The sequence below is a fragment of the Sparus aurata genome, chromosome 10 (genome assembly GCF_900880675.1).
Source record: "Sparus aurata chromosome 10, fSpaAur1.1, whole genome shotgun sequence".
NCBI classification, from domain to species: Eukaryota; Metazoa; Chordata; class Actinopteri; order Spariformes; family Sparidae; genus Sparus; species Sparus aurata.
This window is the reverse complement of record NC_044196.1, coordinates 26,021,497-26,041,993: the sequence shown is the minus strand read 5'-3', so window position 1 is coordinate 26,041,993 and position 20,497 is coordinate 26,021,497. Positions and strand designations below refer to the sequence as shown.

The following is a 20,497-nucleotide window of genomic DNA, read 5'->3' as shown; positions in this document are numbered from 1 at the left end:
GCAGGCGCTTCTCCACGTATATCTGCGGTATTTTTTTCCTCATATAAGTTGCCAAAGACAGTTACTGTTACTACTTTACTTTTGTTTGGTCATGTTGCTTTGTGGAACATTTCTCTTTATTTAGTTAAGTGAGGGACCTGTGCAGTTATCAGACTGTCTGATCGACAAGCCCTCGATAGGTGCAGCCGGCTTATCCATTCACACTGGTTTGGTTCGCCACTAATGTCTGAGAAATTCACACAGAGGTGGAGGCAGAGAATTGGCGCAGGATCCCCGCATCCAAACGGCAGTGTGAATGGGGCTAGTGTTGTTGTAGTCAGGTAGTGTGCCTTCATGTGTTGGAGGAGTGGCTGGAGAGGTGCCTGAAGGGAGAGGGTGGGGTTTCTTTTTTCGGTTGGACTTTCCAGTAGCTACTTCACAGCTTTAAATTTAACTAACCAAATCTGCTTCGAAAGTATTAGCCATGCTTCATCACTGTTCCTGTACAGCGAAGGCGGGCTGATGATTGACCCACCTGATTATATCAAATACGGATATTCTGTTTCTCTCAGTGCATTAGTCATCTGATCATTCTGCGTGCACATTCAGATTACAAAACTTTTGTCTGTGTAACTCTCTGTCACAAAAACAATTACTGTTAGACAACTCATGTCTTAACAAGACAAAAAGTCAGGCAATTCGTGGTGCCAGCTTGAATTATAGGCAGTCTTAGGTTGTCATCAATAACAACTTACAACTTATGAGTTGTTAGGCTTCTTTTTCTAGGTAATTGCTGCTGCTGTCGCTGCAGAATTGGCTGAAGGCAACACAATGTAGAAAAATGCATCATAAGTTAAACTTCCTCCATTAGTAAATTAACATCAAGCTCTGATAATGCACAATGGACTGAATATACAGTAATTACAGCAAACCAAGTGTCCAGTTTGGTTGAGTCATTTTTATCTGTCATCCTAAAGAGTTGCAGTGGAGCCACTTTCACAGGCAGCAGCCTGCAGGAGAGTGTGGCTGCTGACACACAGTATCCAATGAGATTTATCCCCCCACGGTTGGGGACTTCTCAACTAAATTAGCAGCAAATAGCTGCTGTCTCGGCCCGTTTTTGTCACAACAATGAGGCATGTAATTGTTCTGTACACATGCACGAATATTTACCCAACAAGCACTTCTCCCTCTCAAGTCTTTCATGCATGCAGGCGCATTTATGCAGGGTTCTCTTATCGTGTGCCACAAAACAGGCAGGTTTTTGTGGTGGCGTTTTGCTGTGTAATTGTTTGCGCACTGCTGGCGTGCACTTCACAGTGCTATCTCGGACATGCTCTTGTTGAAGCGGGTTAGCCGTGAAATCAAGTGCAGTACGGCAGATTTTTTTATTGTTTTTTACGTAACCATATAGGCCTGTCAAAGGGAGGCATGAAAAGTGTCTAATTTGGCCCGGAGACAGGTGAAGCATGTTTAGACAAATTGCAAAATGAATGTTTGATCAGTAAGGCTACTGCAGCAAAAATCACCACCTCAGAACGTCTGAAGAAAGCCTTTCTAATAAGTGTGTGTCTTTTTACAAAGCCCATAACAATAGTGAAAATTATATTGGGATACAAGAAGACATTTCCATGCTTCTTTTCTCCTCGCCTTGACTCACTTACTCACTGTGTTATCATGAGGAGTGAAGACCGAAGCCTGTGTAATATTTTAATTCTGCACACATTTCCATAAAGACCTTTGTCTGTAATTTCCATGATCTCAATCTGTCAATCAGCCCTCCTCGGTTACATGTGCGGTTCTCTGCAGTGGGAAAACCCACTCTCCCTAAAAACATCATTAGTCAGCCCTGCCGTGCAAAGCTATTTCTGACAGCGGCTCATCAAAGGGACTCCAGATGAGTGAGGAAAAGGAAAGGACATGCTCAACCTCTGACCTGATGCTCTGTTGATATACAATCCCCAGCTGTTGTGAGATGGGGAACCACAGTGGCAAAATGGCAGGCCACAGTGATGATTAATAGAATAGATTAATGCACAAAGTCTTGTGCCATTATGTGCTGCAGTCGCTGTCCCCAGGAGGTGGCTATGCACTTACACATTGCCCTCTGGTGGTTACATCTGCACAAATATAACATACTGAATGCCGTCCTCAGCCTTGTTAATGCATGTAGAGAGCGAGAATTAGTGCATTGCTAAATGTGTTCTGATTTAATGGATTTGAAACAACAAATGACAGATTTTTTTTTAACATCTCTGTTTTAATTGTTCTGTATTTATCAACAACTGTATTACATCCATTTACCTTCCCACTGCTAATTTTATTTATGTCAGCCTAAGTTTTGTTTCAGTATGACTGAAAATTAGCTCTGTTATCCTTGGCTTCAGATGTCTTGGTTTTCCATTATTACAACACTGGGGACATCTTTGTTCCAGTGTCAATTTGCTGTAAGCCAGTCTTATCACACTACTAGCTTTTTTCTCCCTGCTCTGGCTCACTTTTTGCCCCTCAAAAGGACTTTGTTTAATTTGACGCCAAGAGTACATATCACACATCAGACTGGCACATAACAGATTTAAAGCCTGAGGTTCTGACATTTTCAAATAGATGGGCAGGAAATTGAAGAGACACTATGGATAAAGTTCATACAGAAGGCATGGTTGTACCTGTCTGACCGTTTTACCCTCCGCTGTGTCACTTCATCATGATTTCATAAGTTGTTTAGACGTGCAAAAAGAATCATGATGCAAAATGGATCAATCCCCCTGATCATCAACCATGTCACTCACAATATCTGTCAAAAATCACAATTTCATGCTGTCGTTTTTTTACCACATTGTGCTACTAACAGGTTTTTAGCATACTGAAAAGACAGCAGCTTGTAAAATATATTTTTAAAGGCAGCAAATGCAAATACAGACACTTAAGAAACCTCTATTAGGCAGCAGGACATAGAAAAATAAATGCTTTAAATGCTCTGGCTGAAATCTCTCATTTGACCCCGTGGAGAGTGACGTAAATGTTAATTGTGTGATTTTCAATGCAGAAAGGCAGCCTTTGAGAAACTATATTTGAGTCTAATTAGAACCTTTTCCTATTGGTTTATATTTAACAAAGGCTTGCTGATTTGATTAACACCACCTACATTTGTGAGAACGAGTTTTTGACCCCCTGAGAATTACCTACTTCTGCAGAGAGCACTTTCTGAGGCTTTGCTTAGAAATTGTGTAAAAACAGACAGCCTTGGGTTGAAAAACGTGAAGTTAAATATAGGGACGAAATTGAAAGGACTGTTGCAGTTCGTTAACAATTCAGGGATGTCTTATGTTATGGGTTCATTTCAAGTCTGTTATGATGACAATCTCAGACTGTAAGTGTAAAATCAAAACTCAAGTACTTTTAGTGGCCGTAACTTTGACGGTTGCTGTTGCCCCGAAGGATAACAACACAGCCGCTGCAGCCATGTTGGAGCCATCAGCTGAAGTGAATTCAGTCTGGCGAATCTGCAAATCCAAAACTTTTGGTGAGTACGAATCATTTACACACCAAAGCATGCTAATAAATGGCCCAGGCTGTAGCTCAACGGGTAGAGCAGTTCGGCTAGTGATCAGAAGGTTGCTGGTTCAAATCCCGGCTCTGAGCTGAGCTGCATGTCAAAGTATCCTTGAGCAAGATACTGAACCCCAAGTATCTGAACCCCTATAATTCATTGCCCTGCGATGACCTGGCGACTTGTTCAGGGGTGTACCGTGTCCTCGCCCGGAGACAGCTGGGATTGGCTCCAGCAAACCCCTGCGCCCCCATGAAAGGGATGAACATGCTATCTGAGGACATCACCAACGGCCTAATGTCCTAATTTTAGCCAAATTTCTAACAACTGAAAAACAAGCAATTATTATTCTTTATTATTCTGCAATGTCAATAACTGGTTGCAGTCCTGAACGTGCAACAGCAATTGAAAGAAATAATTCCATATTGCAGCCACATACAGTAAAATAAAATCCCCTAGATAAAATTCCAATGAAGACCATACTGTACACTCACTTTCACAAAAATACACGGACACCTGAGTCCATCTCATTACTGCAGTGTCCATCCCTCAGAACATTTGGCACCATTAACCAAAGACAAGGAACACAGACCAACCGGAACAGATGCTACTGTATGTGTTGCCAAAAGACATACCATGTCCAGAGAAAAACACATAGTATAAGAGGGCTCTTATTTACATGGACAAAGTAGAATACATAACAGAGCCTTTCTTTTTGCACTTAGCTAGCTTAACTTCTTTATTAACTTCATGAGAGAAACCTGGTAGCATACCAGTTAGCATAACACTGATCATCCTCAATAATCTGTTTCACTGCTCATTGAACCAGCAATAATCAACATGATGCAGTAGGCTAACTCGCAAGCTGCCTTCCCTTGACTTAAGAACAGTAAGGTGTTTATTGTCTGACTTCATCTGCGTAGTACCTTCCACCAAACTTAATCCCAGAGCAATGAGCAATTAATTTATCCTCTTCATAGAAATCTGTCTTCCTAAATTGTATTTATGTCAGGTGAAGAATAAAAGGCAGGAATATTTTTGTTTATGTAAGATGCTGAATGTGTGTAAATCTCTCTGAAACAGTCATCCATGATCCTTTATTTCAAGTTGTTTTACGAAACTATAAGATATATTTTTGTGTATGTTGGACGTGAAATGCAAATTGGCATTTATTCTATATAAGGGCCTGGGTTACTTCATTTGATATTGTTCTCTAGTTTTGCATATACTAAAATATGCAACTGACATGGGTCCTTTGGTGTCTAGAGCCCTATGGTAGTTGCCCTGACTATGCCCTTTTAAAGAAGATAACAGAATGTGCATACTTTGGGGTTCTGTTATCTACCAAAATTAATTTGCTGTGAGTCAAACATGTTCTTTGTGTATATATAGTAGTGCCAGGCCTGCTGAAAAATGATTTGATTTGGATTTTAGACATTATGTTTTAAATATCTGAACCCTGACAAAAAGATAAATAACTTTAGGCTCTTCTTTTTCACCCTCTGCTGAGTGCTGCTCTCATTAAGATAAATGGACGTTTCTGGCACCATCCACAAGCTTTATCATTCTAGTCTAAGTCAGCTCTTAGACTAAGTCATTCCCAAAATGCAAATGACCATCTGTCTCACTGTTGATATATATATATATATACAGCATATATAATATGCCTGTGCACAGATATATTGTATAATCCAGCTCACAACTGTCCTGATAGATTTCCTACAACAACTTGAACTTCATTTGTGCTTCATCGATGTGAGATGTCCAGACTCCAGGCAGCAAAGCAGTGCCAAACCTTCATGCTCTCTTCACCTCGTTTCACAGCTTGGGTGAGGTTAGGATGTTTATATGCATTGCTTTTTCCTCTAAAAAATCGCACTGATATTGTTTCTGCCAAGTTTAAGGCTACATATTTATTTGTTTTGCCCTTTCTGTACACAGAGCACTGCTCACTGTGAAAAATCCAAGACAACTTTTGCTCAATGAATTTCTCTCTGTGGCTGCAGATTTGTCACACTGAGATCTGTATTGTGCTCTTGCAGCGAGTTTTGCAGAACAATGTGTCCAAAAGAGCGCAGTGATTTCCTCCGTTTGTTCTCAGATCTTTACAGGAGCTTGTGTGGTCATCCCTGGCCCTTTGAAATTAAAGAACTCTTCCTCTCAGGTCCTCTGAAACCCTCTGATCAGGATATTGGTCACACTGACTGGATAAGTTAGAGTCCACTTACCTGTTTTCCTAAAGGTGGATGTGTAATCGTAAACACAAAATAAATCAAAGGATAAACTGAACCGTCTGTATCCCAATTTCCTTAATGGTCTGTCATGGTTAATACGAAGATCAGGACACTTTCATTCATTCCATAAACATGTTTTTAACCATATGGAGTATGTTTGCTAAAATTAAATGTGTTTTTACATACCATGTGTTTGGTGACTTACGTCGGTGCCACAGCTAAATTTGACCAATTCTGTATTGTTTGTCTTGTGTCTATAATTCATTTCAGATAGAAATATAATAGCTAAAGAGCTTACAATTCTCTGATTAATATATACTGTATATATAAGCGTCCAAAACAATTATCATCTGCGCAATGGAAGATGAACATCTGAAACACTTCTGTAGGCACACTTCCACGCTTCAGGACTGAAATCAAGTTTAATCACATCGTGAGGAAACATCAGGGTTTGTTCCTTTTTATGATTATTTTGCTTCTCAGCCTGATGAAATTGTTTCACTTCAAAGGCAGCTGAGCAGACAGAAATGTGGGGAGACAGAGAAAACTTCATTCTCACACTTCATTAACGTTGATAAGACATTCTCTTTTGGGGAATCGAAGACCCTGACTAGTGGGAGCCAGATTTGATTACTGAATTGAGACAAAAATTAGAACATCTGACGCTCCGCTCTGCACATATGATGTTGGATATGAGCTGTTGAGCTGTAGTTTATTGTGGACATATGGAGGTTTGATAAAGATTGGGTGAGGGTGTTGAAGGTGTCCAGGGCTGAAATTTCACGAAAGGATTTAACAGGTATATCTTTAACAAAAGGTCATCAATATACCAATGTATGTATATAAAGTTGTTGGACTTGTTGGCCTATTTCATTTTAAATGGCCTATTTCATTTTAAATGACATAGGCCAACAAATGAAAGCCTACAATGATTAAGAAAAATGTAGGGAGACATCAGGGTTTCACAGTTTTACAAATGCTAAATGGTTGGGAGCATGTAGAAAAAAAAGAAGTGTTTATTCGGCATAAAACTGCATAAATTGATTTTATTAGCTACTTTTCGGCAGTGAAATAAGTTGTTAAAGCAAACACTGACTTATTTATCACCCTATGAAGTTGTTATTGCAAACCGATAAATGCAGACATCAGACATGCTGCTCCAAAAAAAAAGACACTTTTCAAATATTTTGTTTGTATTCTCTGTGTCATCATCATTTGTTATATAGATCAAAGCATCCTCTTTTTTTCAATGTGAATACATACATTAAGGGGTATAGAAAACTTAAAGATGGTGCTCTATTTCTGTAATTCAAGGCAAAGCACAAAGAGTCTGTGGCACAGGACAAGGGAGCATAGACTTTCTTTATTCATTTTCAGATAATGTTCAAATTCTGAATGAAAATGATTTGCTATGTTTCATGTACCCCTTTTTGTCATTCACTTGACTGTATATAACGCCTACAATAAAATATTACGATAAAAATAATCCAAGGTGTATAACATTTACTCTAGAAACACAATACAAAATATATATTATAAAGCATACTAATAACAAGCAAATTAGAAATTAAAAAAAATAAATATGAAGTGCTCAATGTGAAAGCACTGCAGAGCCACACCACTGCGCTTTACAGACTTTCATTCACAGTGTCCATGGCAACAAGAGCCTTTGAGACTTGGTGCCAGAGTAGAGGAGGGTCACCCGTTGCATAGTTTCTCCATCACTTCCTCGCTGACGCTGCTGATTCCCCATTCTGATACCCAGTTGAATGACAGTCCTGATGAGAAGGGAGAGTCATAGTAAAGTGCAGCAACATGTCTCAGCATGTACACCCAACCGGCCCCCTCCACCACGCCAAGTTGTTCCTCTCATTCTTCAAACAGATTCATTTTTGAGATGACCTCTCTCTGGAGAGATTTCATATTTGAAGTTAGCTCACCGCTGTGCTGGATGGGCTGCAATTTCTCGCAGCCCTTTTCAGTTTCTGTTATTCCTGTGCAAAGTGTTCAAATATCATTTCAGAGAAATTTGCAGTCACGATGCATATAAATACACTTACGTATCTATGAGCAAATTATATCTTAGTAGCTCAGAGACTCTAAGGAGTCCCTGGTGTGCTTGAAAGTGTTTCTAACAAAGTGACTAATAGCGTAATTCTACTGTTATTGAATTCTCCAGAAAGTTAATATTAGGCTTCCTCCTTATAATTTTGAACTTAAAATCTTCCCAGTCAAGGAACAATTCTGATTAGATGGAAGTCTAAATGGTTTAATGTGAGTCTATTTGGAAGTCAAAAACATCAGAGGATCTCATTATGTACTCTGCTGCATCGTATCTTTTTTTCACACGCTGCAAGAGAGGAAACATCTGTTCCAACAAGAAACTAACCCTGTGAATAGGAGAGCGTGTGAGTGCGTTCATGGGTCTACACAAGTGGCCCAAAATGTGCGGTGTTTAGGAAAAAAACACATGCCAAATGCTTTCCTCACCCTGTCATCACCTGTTATGTAGCACCAGTTCTCACGACTGCCAAAACATCTTCACTGCAGGTACAGAAATAGAAGATACACACATACATACACAAAGACAAATTATTTCCACTGAGCCATGATAGTCTTCATGCCATTTTATGGGGCGTAAATTATATGAAAAGATGTCTTATTACGATAATAACAGAATATTTCCTTCTGCCCCAGTGGCAGGATTTGACATTGTTTTAGATGCAGTGTGAAAAGTAGCTGCCAACTGGATGCAAATGGTCATATACATTTGTCAGTAGCTGATCCATGCCGGCAGCCCAATCCCTTCTGCACATGTGCATAAGTGCCAACGCCTGACCAATAATGTATATGCCAATGGGTCATTTTAACCCTATCCAATCCCCAACCAAGCTCGTCCGCATAAGAAAAGTTACCATATAGGTCAACTATAAAAGCAGCTTATTACAACCCATAAGGACGTTTCGTTTCAGGTGACGACCTCCTAGTAATTATTAAAGCATAAAGGAGGAAGTTAGCGAATTAGTACTGTTTGTGTCTAGTGTGTATCCAAAAGTAAATCGTGCATTGTTTAAACTTACTGTCCTTAACCATGTACATGATGGAACTACAGTGACCTACACAACATACGAGGTACGTTCGTAACTTAAGTAACATAAGTAACACAGTTATTTCATCCCAAACCATAATGTTTTTGCTAAACCTGACCAAGTTTTAGTGCCTGAACCTAAGCAAACAGTGACATAGGAATACTGTTCAGTATTTCTGTCACTGGCACACTGCATGTTGTTTTGGGAAATGCAATATATCTAATTTTGGAAGTGACCAGCAATTGACCCATTCAATCAATTAGGTATGAGGATGTATTGCTCAACAACTCAAACGAGTGGAACAGATCAGGTTTCTACTATGGATCAGGCACTGGCACTGCCCCCTAGAGATTATTATGGAAAGCCAGACAAGACACATGCAGATACATTTATCTAGCCAGTTTAGATTTAGATTGGTTGGTCCAGCACTTCAGTCCAAAACTCAATAGCCTGACATCAACCCAAAAGGCCCATTCAAATTTACACAAGTTTTCTTTGTCTGCAGAGGATGAATCCTTATGACTTTGGTAATCCAGACTTTTTCTATTGTGTCATCAGCAGGTGGACAGTACTCAAAACTTTTGATACAATACTATATAAAACAATACTTTACATCTTTTGAGGCACACAATAGGAAAAAAATCTAATTAACCTGCACAACTGCTTGTACAGAAAAGTCACTGGACACACACAAACACACACTAACATGATGTCAGTGTCAGTGCAGCCTTGAAAATCTCATTGTAAATAGTTTTTTTTTTTTTTAGCTGCTGTAGTTTTGATACCATTTAACATGTATTGCATCAATTCAAACATGTGGTATTGAAAAAGCATCAAAATATTGATGCCTTTTGCAACCTCTACTGGAAAACATTGGTCTTAGTGGTCCAAAAGACATAGGGCAATGAGATAATCTGCTGATGAAGATCATGTAAGATGATCATAAGCAACAGCAACTAAATGAACCTTGCAGCTGCATTGTTTTGTCATGTTTTGTGATTGTCTCGAAATAGAATAGGGACTCTATGATACAAAAAGGTAAAAAACACAAGATAATAATTTTGTCATACCTAACAACATCAGAACTTTCCTTGTGAGAATAATATTAGCTGTTTTGTTAAGATCATAATATAATTACTGACACCAAAGGAAAACAAACAAGGGAGATAATTACATGCATGTCAATTGCAGCCTTCCATTGCTGACTACAAATAGGACACTTAAGGGTTTTTGTATACTCTAACTGGCATCTGATGTAACAGTGAGACCGAAAAGTGCATGAATATTAGATAACAATCACCAAATATAGTTACATCCATGCCATCAATCAACTTTACTTGTAAAAAGCAAACAATTCCATCTTGATTTCGATGGCTGACTGAGATGACTGACAGCTCGTGAAGGCTTTCTTGTTGTGGAACCAAAGTCTGTTGTTCGATCTTTTTCGCTATGATAAGAATAAGATCACAAACAAGTCAGGAGTGTTACATTTTATTTGGTCTGATCTCTTTTTGAGCTTTTTCATTTGTTTTTGTTTTTTTTCCACAGGTTAAAACCCATTATAATAGTCAAGAGGAATAAAAACATTTTCACATACTGTATACAGAAACAGTCCTCTTGACACACAACAATAAAAACAGTTGATTAGGCCCAGCCCAGTGCGAGATTTCACAAAAATGCAATAATAACGAATTTTCAAAGCCCGACGACCGCAAAACCTCCAGCTCACATGAGCAGAGACAGTTCTGAGGGAGATGTAAAAATGGCTGCCAGGGCAATGCAACAATTGCGTTATCACATCGCCTAGGTTGTAATAAAACGCAAAACAGACATGGAAATGAATCTTGAACACTTACAATAAAAGCAAATAGATACAAAGACAGAGAAGACGACAACCTTGTCCTCTACTTGAAGGTATTGACAAAATCTTCAGCTCTGTCTAGCAGTTTAATGCACATAAAAAAATCAGTATGGGTGCCCCAAGGGAAAATTAGACTGCAATTTTGGTTTGGGAGTCTCTGCACAAGAACCAGATTTCAAGCTCTACCAGGCAACTCTGTTGAATTTTCTGCTACACACAAATACTGGGGCTTGTAGAGGAATCATTTGAATACAGATTTTATCAAATTAAAGAACTGGAATGTAAAGTTAATCCGCCTCATGTGAAGCACCCATACATACATCTTAAATACTCCAGTGAAAACCTATAAAATGTTTTGTTCATATGAAGCAATCAATCCATCATCTTAATGTAGACTGCGTCCATGGCCATCTAGAAATAGTTTTAATCCAGTGTGTAAAAAGATGGCCATTAACAAAATATCCACTTCACCCCCTTTATATGAATTCTGGAATGTCCTTAGTTGGCTGGTAGTAAGCTGTCAGAAGGAAAAGCTTTTACAGTACTGTGATGCATTGAGTGGAAGAGATTTGACCAGTGAGTCGTGGGGATTTGTGCCATCCTAATCGTTTCAAATTGCCTTTGTGGATCATTTAGTGTGCAGTCATTTAAGCCCAAGCATGAGCACCTGAAAGAGACCACCAACTCTTAAATAGCCACTCCTAAGTGAAATCTTTTACCCTGAAGTATATTTGCGCCTTAGAAGACATTATAAAGGTTAAGTGTCAGCAGTCTTACCCCAAGTCCAGGATACTACGTATTCTGAATGTTTATGAGGCAGACACCAGACATTTTAGTCGCCTAGGTATTCACTACATCTGTGCACGGCAATTTAAAACATTGAACATTTGGGCAACATTTAAAACCAAAGGCAACACTCAGCGTGTCGATGCTGACTTAATTAGAATGTCACTTTCCAGTTCAGTTGAACAATCCAGTTTTATTATTGTCTATGTTTCGTCACACCAAAATTTTAGATTTAAATCAAATAATTTCATTGGAATTACAACCAGTCAATGGACACAAAGGTTTCCATGTTTGAACTTTGTTATGCAAATTTTTGCAAATTTAGGCTATGCCGTCCTTTGAGAGAACGAAGATAAAGAGAATCCAGAAAGCTGGCTTATGGAACTAGCTAACAGGGCAACAGCCAATTTTATCAAAATTAACTTACTTATTTTCAAAAAAATGCATTCAGAAAACACATTCGTGAAAATATGTGAGGTGGGTATAACGCTGCCACTGGTGTAGCAAATGCTCTAAGCTTAAGTAGTAACTACATCAATATGCTTCAAGGACATGAAATTGGTTGTACTCTCCGATCTGACACACTTATATGACTAAGAGAAATGCCCCGAAAATAAGCTATTTCATTCCTTTATCTGCGAACACTGTTGAGAAGACAACAGTAATTCATTTTGCTCCCTCTATATTTTAGACACAAGGGCTATAAACTCGACCAATTGGCTTGCAGCGCACCCATTTAACACTCAAGAAACAGAAATCTGCGGATTGAACAGCTTCTGTTCCTGAAAGAACACGGTAATTGAGTGTCAATAGCTAGGCAGAACAATAATCACGACCATGGGGCTGTTGAGCGCCGTCGAGTGGAAGGGGGATGAGTGTGTGTGGGCCTTGGACTTAATGACCTTGTAGATAAAATCCATGTTTATTTTCTAAACAGAGCGCCAGCCTTCTCCAAGAGCCTTTACTGCGGTCTTGAAAACGAACTGGTCTTTCTTACATGGCTCCCATTCATTCAGTTTTCACTGTTACAGAAAAAGAGAACAGCAGATGGTCACCTTGGATGCACAGACTGAAAAGAATTAGAAATAATACAAACACGTTGGGAGACCAAGCATTAGCTTACGCACCTGGCGGCGCCTCTTGCACATGGCTTTTGTCCACATCTCTATTGGAATGTGCGATTCCTGTACAGTCAATGAAAGGTCATATTTGATCATTTGGTCATGGCCTGTTAATGCCAAACAAAGGCATGGGCAGGTGTTTCAGTTTAATGTGGGCCAGAACGAGCAATAATGTATCTCTCTTGTGCTGACAGCTGGTTGTGAGACAGCTGAAACGAGGCTGATAACCAGGTATATTTGTAACCTCCACTTAATTGAACACAAGCAAGCAAGGGCAGCAAAGGTAAATGGGGTGAAAGCCACTAAAATGCCAGGCCATTTATTTTCTCATTTCAGAATTTACTCTTCACTGACCCACCAAGGTAAGATTTCATCAATAAAATGAATGTGACGCATGTTCAGCCCGATTTTTCATTCCACCTTTGTTTGATCCTTCTCCAATTTACCCAGTAACCATGAAGGAGAGAAAGCATGATTTAACTGAAGCTACAGTAGTTTAAGAAATATAGTGTATAATAATATAAAGCTTTAAACTGCCCTAGCTGGTTTGGTTTTATAACAAAAGTTAGCTTGAGCTAGATAGCTAACAATATTTTCAGCTAAGCTAGCTAGCCGTGCAATGAAAGATCAATAAGAAAATTTTAAAAATAAATAAAGTATCTTATTTTACCACCCGGTTTTAAAGGAAATGTAGGCAACAGACCGAATTGCAGTGATGTCACGCTTACAACAACAGTCACTTGGATGGACAAATTAAGCTTTAGGTCTGAGTGTAACCTGATGGATGGTCGCATTAGACAACACTTTTAACTGTGACCCCCTTCACAAAGCCAGGAAATAACTTGCTACGTTCGGATATTACGCTTGGATAATAGCTCTGAATTTGCCGTCGGTAATTCTAAAACACAGCCACCACTCAAATGTAGCCTCTTGGCACGATGAGGGTCTGGGATTGAGTTCCTCATTAGTGCTTATTCATGTAATGTATTGACCATTTGCCATTCACTGATTCGGCCTGGTCTTGAACTTGAACTTAGATCGTCAAATCATGTCTGCTCCCTACCACGGTGGGTGCTGACAGTGGAAACAATGGCCAAATAACAGTCTTTCCTGCAGAGAATTCACTTCCATTCTCCCTGTCAGTTTGTACTCGGGACACTGATTTGCAGTGACGGATGGGAGGATGCCTGGAATATCAGAGCGTTACAAACAACACATCAGCATTTCTTATTGGTTCCTACATTAGACAGCCAAAACCAAAATTCAGACATCCATGTCCGAAAAATACTACCTAAAACGTGTCCCATTTATTGCCTCAGAGTTCTGTCAGATTCAGGTTACACCATAACAACCAATGTAGGAGTATGTCGTTTATCTAAAAAACTGCAAGTATTCCAAGATAATTCTATAAAAGCAAACTCTCAGCATGAAGGAAATTAATTCTTACTCTGACTATAAGCATCAACTTTATCATATGTGAAAAGTACAGTGGCTCCTGTTATTGCAAGTAATATTTCATGAAGTCAATCATTCAACATGTAAAAGGTTGATTAAGAATGGCAGGTAATGCCTTTAAACATCAGTTCAGAGGGAAAATTAAAGTCTAGCATAGAGCGAACAAACAGACAAGACATGAGTGGCAGACTGAAGTGGATACTTGACACGCACGCACAATTTGTGACAGAAATAATCTGCCAGAGGTTTCAATCATCTCTATTTCCTTCATCTATCTTTTCTCCTCACAGAGCACTGTTGACAATAACAGCTATCCGAGCCTAATGACTATCAGAGGATAGCTCTTGTGGCTTTGTGTGTTGATACGACGAGACGAGGCAATAACTCATCACTTGTCACGTCTGTGAAATGTTGGTGAAGACGGTGGGAGAGCGAGGGAAGGCAGTGAACACTGCTGACGGCAGGAAAACTCTGTATTAATCCTCACACTTCTTCAAAACATGAAGGAAGATCAGTGCACACATACAAGTAATGACAGGTGAACCTGGACCTGAGGTCAACATAAAACAATTGTTTGGGTGATCCTGTCCAGCTATGACTGATGGCTCATAAACTTGCTTGCTATGTGTTCAGAGAATTGTATGTATTATTTCTCAGATCATAACAGTCTGTGTCTGCAAGATACAAAAGGGAAACCATTACAATGTCGCAGGTGTTGTTGTTGTTTTTTGCTGTTGTTACGTGAAACATTCGCAACACAGATGTTAGCTTCAAATTAAGAGCTTGTCAGTTATTTTTAACAGCTTCTAGAGTTCTCGTCCTGATGGCATAATCCAAGGAGTTCAATTGACAATAATTGCATCTTTCCGAAATAGTCAAACTGACACATTTTACGCAGCAGTTGGCGAATACGCAGAGGTGTGACAGTGAGCAGTGTTATGTTATCTTTGGTAACACTTTATAATATCAATCATTAATACACATAAGATTTATGGTTAAATACACTTTTGTTCATAGTAACTTCACTGTTAACGAGCACTAATAAATGTTATCAAACATTTATTAAGCAATTGTTTATTATAAAGTTGCAACTGATATTCATAATACTGTAAATGGTTAATACACATATACAGTGAACTTACTGTGTAGTACATCTGGAGGCCATGATAGTTGCAACCAATGCTTATAAATCATTACAATTGCTTAATAAGTGGTTTATTAAGCATTTCATTGTTTATTTACAGTGAAGTAACTATAAACTACTGTTGATTACCTATACATTTAAAAGTAACACTATACTAACTATTGTTTAAATATGGTAAATACATTTTCTTTAGAAACAATGAAATGCTTTATAAACCAATTAGTAAGCAATTGTTATTAATTTTCAATATCGTATTAATACAACTGTATCTGTAACGTTGCAAATTATGCAACTGATACTTAATGTAAATGCTTAATTAGTACTGAGTATTCATCTATAGACATTATTTGGATAGACGTTACAGTGTTGCAACTGATGTCTATAAACCTTTACAACTGCTTAATAAATGTTAAGAAAAACTAAAAAAGTTAACAGTCAAGTAACTATTAATTAAAGTTTAATTAACTATAACCTAATCTTCAACTGTGGTCATTCAGTACAGCTATAAACATTTTCCCTTTAGATACGGTAGGACAACATATTCCATAACCAAGTTCGTTTGGAGCATACTGAGACCTTAAAAAGCACTTTGTCTCTTTGTTACTGTTGATTATAAACTGGATGTCCAGTAGATGTTGAACACACATTTATGTGCATATAAAATGAGCACTACATAATCTGGCTGCTACTGAATTGAATCCTCTACCGTGTCAGGACAAAACTGCCCTCAGACAAAATTTCCCAGAGAAGAGGGAAGCAAAAGAGTGGGAGTGAGAAGAGAAATAAAGAAAGGAGGAAAAATCTCCCACATCACCTGAGGGGGTAGGATGTAGACGAAGGTGAGCCTTGACGGTGAAGATTTCATCCGGTCAGCAGCTGAGCAGCCAGTGGCAACACAGAGAAAAAGGAAGGAAGGACAGCTCAACCTGTCTTTGAAGCTCCATGCATAAAAATGGGGCACAGCTTTAAAACGAGACATAAACTGATGAAGGGAGCAGCTCGACACCTTGTGAGGAGGACGCAGGGCATTTTCGTAACAACGGGGCAATTAATTAAGCAAATATCTGAACGCTTTGTTAATGCTCTCTGCTCTTATCAAGAGGCTAATTATCACTATCAGCCGCCTCTGTTCGTCAGTAGGATTATTAGGCTAATCACAAAGCTTTCCCCTTTGGAGACGAGGTTTTTCTCTCTTCATCAGAACAAAGCCATTATTGTCTTCCAATGACACGGTGTCAGTGATGAACCTAATCAGTATTTGTACCTTGTAACGCTCCTGCAAAGACGTGGGTAAAAGGACAACTTGGCGCTATGTGTAAATGGGGTCTCTTTCAGTTGCTTAACATTTACCACTTATGTCAATGGTTTATATGCTTGGGAACCAGTTTTTTAGAAAAAAAAAATCATTGGATACCAGTAATGCATCTTCAGTCTGTGATGTCAAACCCATTCCAGGATTCTTATAAATTAAGTATTTGTGTCTACAGACACTTTCCCTCTGAACATGTTCAATTTAATACATAGAACAATAGGTTATGATAGTGAACCAAAAGTGGAGGTTTTGTTGTTGCCGCTCTGGTGCATTCAGCACTGCTGAGACTGCTGCTGGTGGAAAAATTGGTATCTCTGCAATGAATTTTCTCTGTGTTAATGTTCAGGGCTGAACTTCTCTGCCGTATCTGTTCTCTCAACACAGCTTCACAGTTATCCACAGAATCTTTTCAGCGGTGTTCAAATGGTTTAGGATGGATTTTTAACAAACTGAGAGGGACAAGAATTCAGGAGCCTTCCTACTCTAGTCTTGGCAACGCCAGCCAATAACAAGTCTGAAATAAATATACTATAACTACTGAGCAAGACTGACAAAAAGACAGTTAGCAGTCTTAGACAGTTAGCTTTGCTAAGTATAAAGACCTGAAACAAGGGGAAAGAGGATCCAATGGGAACAAATTCCACAAATCAGCAGCTCTAACGCTCACTTGCACATTATATCTTGTAGGACTTGAAGCCATCTAAGGGAGTTTATTGGAAGAAATTGAATCTAATATTCAAAACTATGTTTCAGTGTTTAACCATCTGAAACTAAGAATCATTGTGTTGAGGCGAAGTCTGCCATGTTACACTGCCATGCTTCTACAGTGGCCTAGAATGGACAAACACTAGTTCAAAGACAGCAACCCATGTTTCACGTTTTTAGCGGCCGCCATAGCGTAGGGTTAGACAGAGCGTGTTTACTTGATGACAACTGAGTGACAGGTGCGTTTGTTAAATAAGGTCAAGGAGAGAAGTGTTAATCAAATTGTAAGATGGCTTTGGGACAAAGTACAAATAAAGTACTCAATGAAGCTTCCGCACTGACATTGTGTTGTATTTGCAAATACTTAAATGTATTTGGTTGAACCTTCCTAAAGCATCAGGAGGGTGGAGATAAGACAGTCTGGATTCAAAGATAACCACAGAAAAAGTATATCAAAGTTATGTTTGAACACTATCTGTGATTGTCTCAGCTCTCTCTGTGCTGTCCAGTGTGGCAAGCCCCACCCGGTGGCGCTCCTTGGAGGTAAAAACAATTAATTTGCAAACACTCTTTCTTCTAGCCCTTACACTGTCACATAGGCATTCTTTGGCATATAAAGGGAATGCAGAGGGCTCCCCCGTCTTGTTTCCTGTGCTGTGTAGCCTGCCAACCAAATGAATCTGTCCAATCCCTGGCATTTCCCCGGGAATGTGACTGGAATGTTATCTCTTTCCAAGTGGAATGTTTGGGTCATGGTTTTGTCTTGGATTTCACAAGTGGCCTGGACTATCCACTCTGAGAGCCTTCTCCCATAATGCAACAGGCAGACAGTGCTTAAAAAACAAAAACAGTCAGCTTTCCTTGAACAATGAGTCTAGACACACATGTACGCGCATACGCAGACAACGTTTTCTTCCACAGAAATGCTAAGCTGATTTTCAAATTGAAGCCAAATTCATAGCATCTTCCCTACGCACAAGATTAACCATTCAAGGAACCTTGAAAAGATATATATTAAAAACACTTCACGAAATAAGGCACTCCAATTTCCATTGTCCTGAATGCTTTCAGCCTGCAGAGAGGTAGAGGCAGATGAAGCTGTGCAAGTCGCCTTATCCACCTCTGCATTGTCACAATGCTTCAAAGGTAGGGAGGAGATGAAAGCAGGTGATATGAGCAGTCTGATAGAATCTGAAGATGGAACTAGTGATCTGTGTTCTGCTCCTTCAAAGGGATAGAGAAACAGAAATAGAGAGGGAGAATGAAATGGGCCCCAGCTATTGGTTCAAAGGCAGCTTTCCCACAATCCAATGTACCACCTTTCACTGGCTTTCTGGTTTTCCAAAGAAGCAGGCTGGCATGTAAATAAGACCTGCATAATTAGGCTCCCATGGGGGAAACCTCCCTCGGTGGGTTGAGTGATGGCTGTGCGTTTTTTTTTTTTTTTAAAGATTCCAAGTAGTGGAGAGGGTTCTGGACTGTGTTCCTGCGATAAAAATCACGGCCCTGCTACAGGTTTAGAACCTGTCGTCTCTGAGTTGCGTCGGGGACTTGAAGGGCTTCAGCCCCAGTGTCCTGCGCGGATGAACTCTCTCTTTGGTGCCATCCGGGGGCTTGCTGCATGCCGCCCAGCCAAGATCGATGAGGGGAGAGTCTGCCGGGTTGAGGGGTGCTATGCGGAAAGAGGGCAGCGTGGGCGAGCCATTGGTGGAGCAAGGTGCAGAACGGGAGGTGGGAAAAGGGGCAGAGAAGGGGTCAAATGGTGAGGCTGTGTCCGAGGCACTTGAGGGGTCAGCCTTGAGGGTGAATGGGTCGCAGTCAGGTGAGGGGAAGGGGTCACAGTTGTGGAAAGGGTTGGTAGGGGAGGGCTGGTAGCCCAGAAGGTTGCTGTCCGAGCGGTTTGGGCTTCGGCCGCCACCTGAGTTTCCGCCACCGGCTGAGATGAAGCTCCACGGGTCAATGCGAGGGCGGATGGGGGATGGGCGGGGACGGGGGATGACACTGACCTCAAGGCGGCGGGTTTTGGGGCTCCAGAGGGCTGGGTTGGGGTGGATAGAGGGTTTGTCATCAGGGTCCTGTGTGTCTTGGCACAAGGGCAGGTCCAAAGCTAGAAAGAACAGAAAGAGAAAACATTAAAGGGCTACTCCAACCTTTTTGTCCGAAAAGGACTTCTAAGTTGCATTTCCCATTATACAACAGTCAAAAATTTAAAAAATCAGAAAACAGTCTAAATCAAAGCAGCAGAGATATCCAGAATATGAGTCCCTTAATATGAGTTAAGTGTCCCAAACTGCAACTCAGGAGCATCTTTCATTAGACCATCCTTGCCTGTTGATTTCTTTCAAACTCCAGTCACCTAGTTTATAAGATTTCTGTCGATTGTGTGAGGTGTCGAGCCTAGCCAAAAGAACCCAAATGACATCACAATGACATTATCAGGATTATATTTCTGGACTTTAAAATGCTCCTCAAGCGCTGAAGGAGAATAAGTTGTACTCCCCATAACAAGCAAAATGACCTTTTTATGTAAAATCAGTGGAGTTCCCCTTAAAACAAGACACAACATCAGACAACGGCTGAATATTCAACATATTAAACCTCTACATCACCTTGCCCTTCACTTTCTTGCTTGTAGAGACTTTAATTGTTCATTTGCAAATTATTCTGAAACTGCTGTGTTGCTCTTAATGCACTCCTGCAGCTGTCTAATATTTTGTATAACACATGAACCTGTACAATGAATCTGATCCAAACAGAAACATTCAAACGGTTCATTATTGTTGCATAAAAAGTGAATAATCACAAGCAGAGTATGTTGATGCAATTAGTCTCAATTAAGTATAATATAGGGCTATGTAACTAGTTGACAGAGATGCAACAACAGCAAACAGCAAGTGTAAATTAGCACTGACAAGACCATTAAACTCCAAATAAATCATCCTGAATGAACATTTGCTACTTCCAAATGTGATGTGTCTGCCAAATGGCATTATTTACATCAACAGACACTCTCCAAGGCTGCTCAGCCATTCAGCTGACAAGAAAGAGCAATCAGCAGTCACATGAGTGCAGCCGAAAAAATGCCTGTGAAGGAATCCTCTGCATTCATCTCTCTCTTTCAAGCATGCATTCACCGCCGGCAACCTTGTGGCAGTCTGTCTATGCATCTGAGTCATTACAGTCAATAAACATAATAAGATGTTTAGCTAAAACACTTGCAGTTTAATTATGTGTGGCTTTTTGCCTCTGCGTGGCCGATGT

At 39.8% G+C, this 20,497-nt stretch overlaps 1 protein-coding gene across 2 annotated transcripts in view; it reads right to left on the bottom strand.

The window, feature by feature from the left end:
• Nucleotides 1-10,327: 10,327 nt before the first annotated feature.
• LOC115589758 (mitogen-activated protein kinase kinase kinase 11) overlaps nt 10,328-20,497 on the bottom strand; it is a 56,047-nt gene continuing 45,877 nt past the window's right edge. The window contains exons 10-11 of one of the 2 annotated variants that reach the window (XR_003985591.1): nt 12,627-19,343; nt 10,328-12,521 (exon numbers count right to left, since the gene is read on the bottom strand). Coding sequence is in view for 1 of the 2 variants with exons in the window: in XM_030430884.1 (XP_030286744.1) it covers nt 18,754-19,343 (590 nt within the window). In the remaining variant the exon portion in view is untranslated. Of the gene's footprint in view, nt 19,344-20,497 lie in introns of both variants that reach the window. The other variant, XM_030430884.1, reaches the window with a different exon arrangement.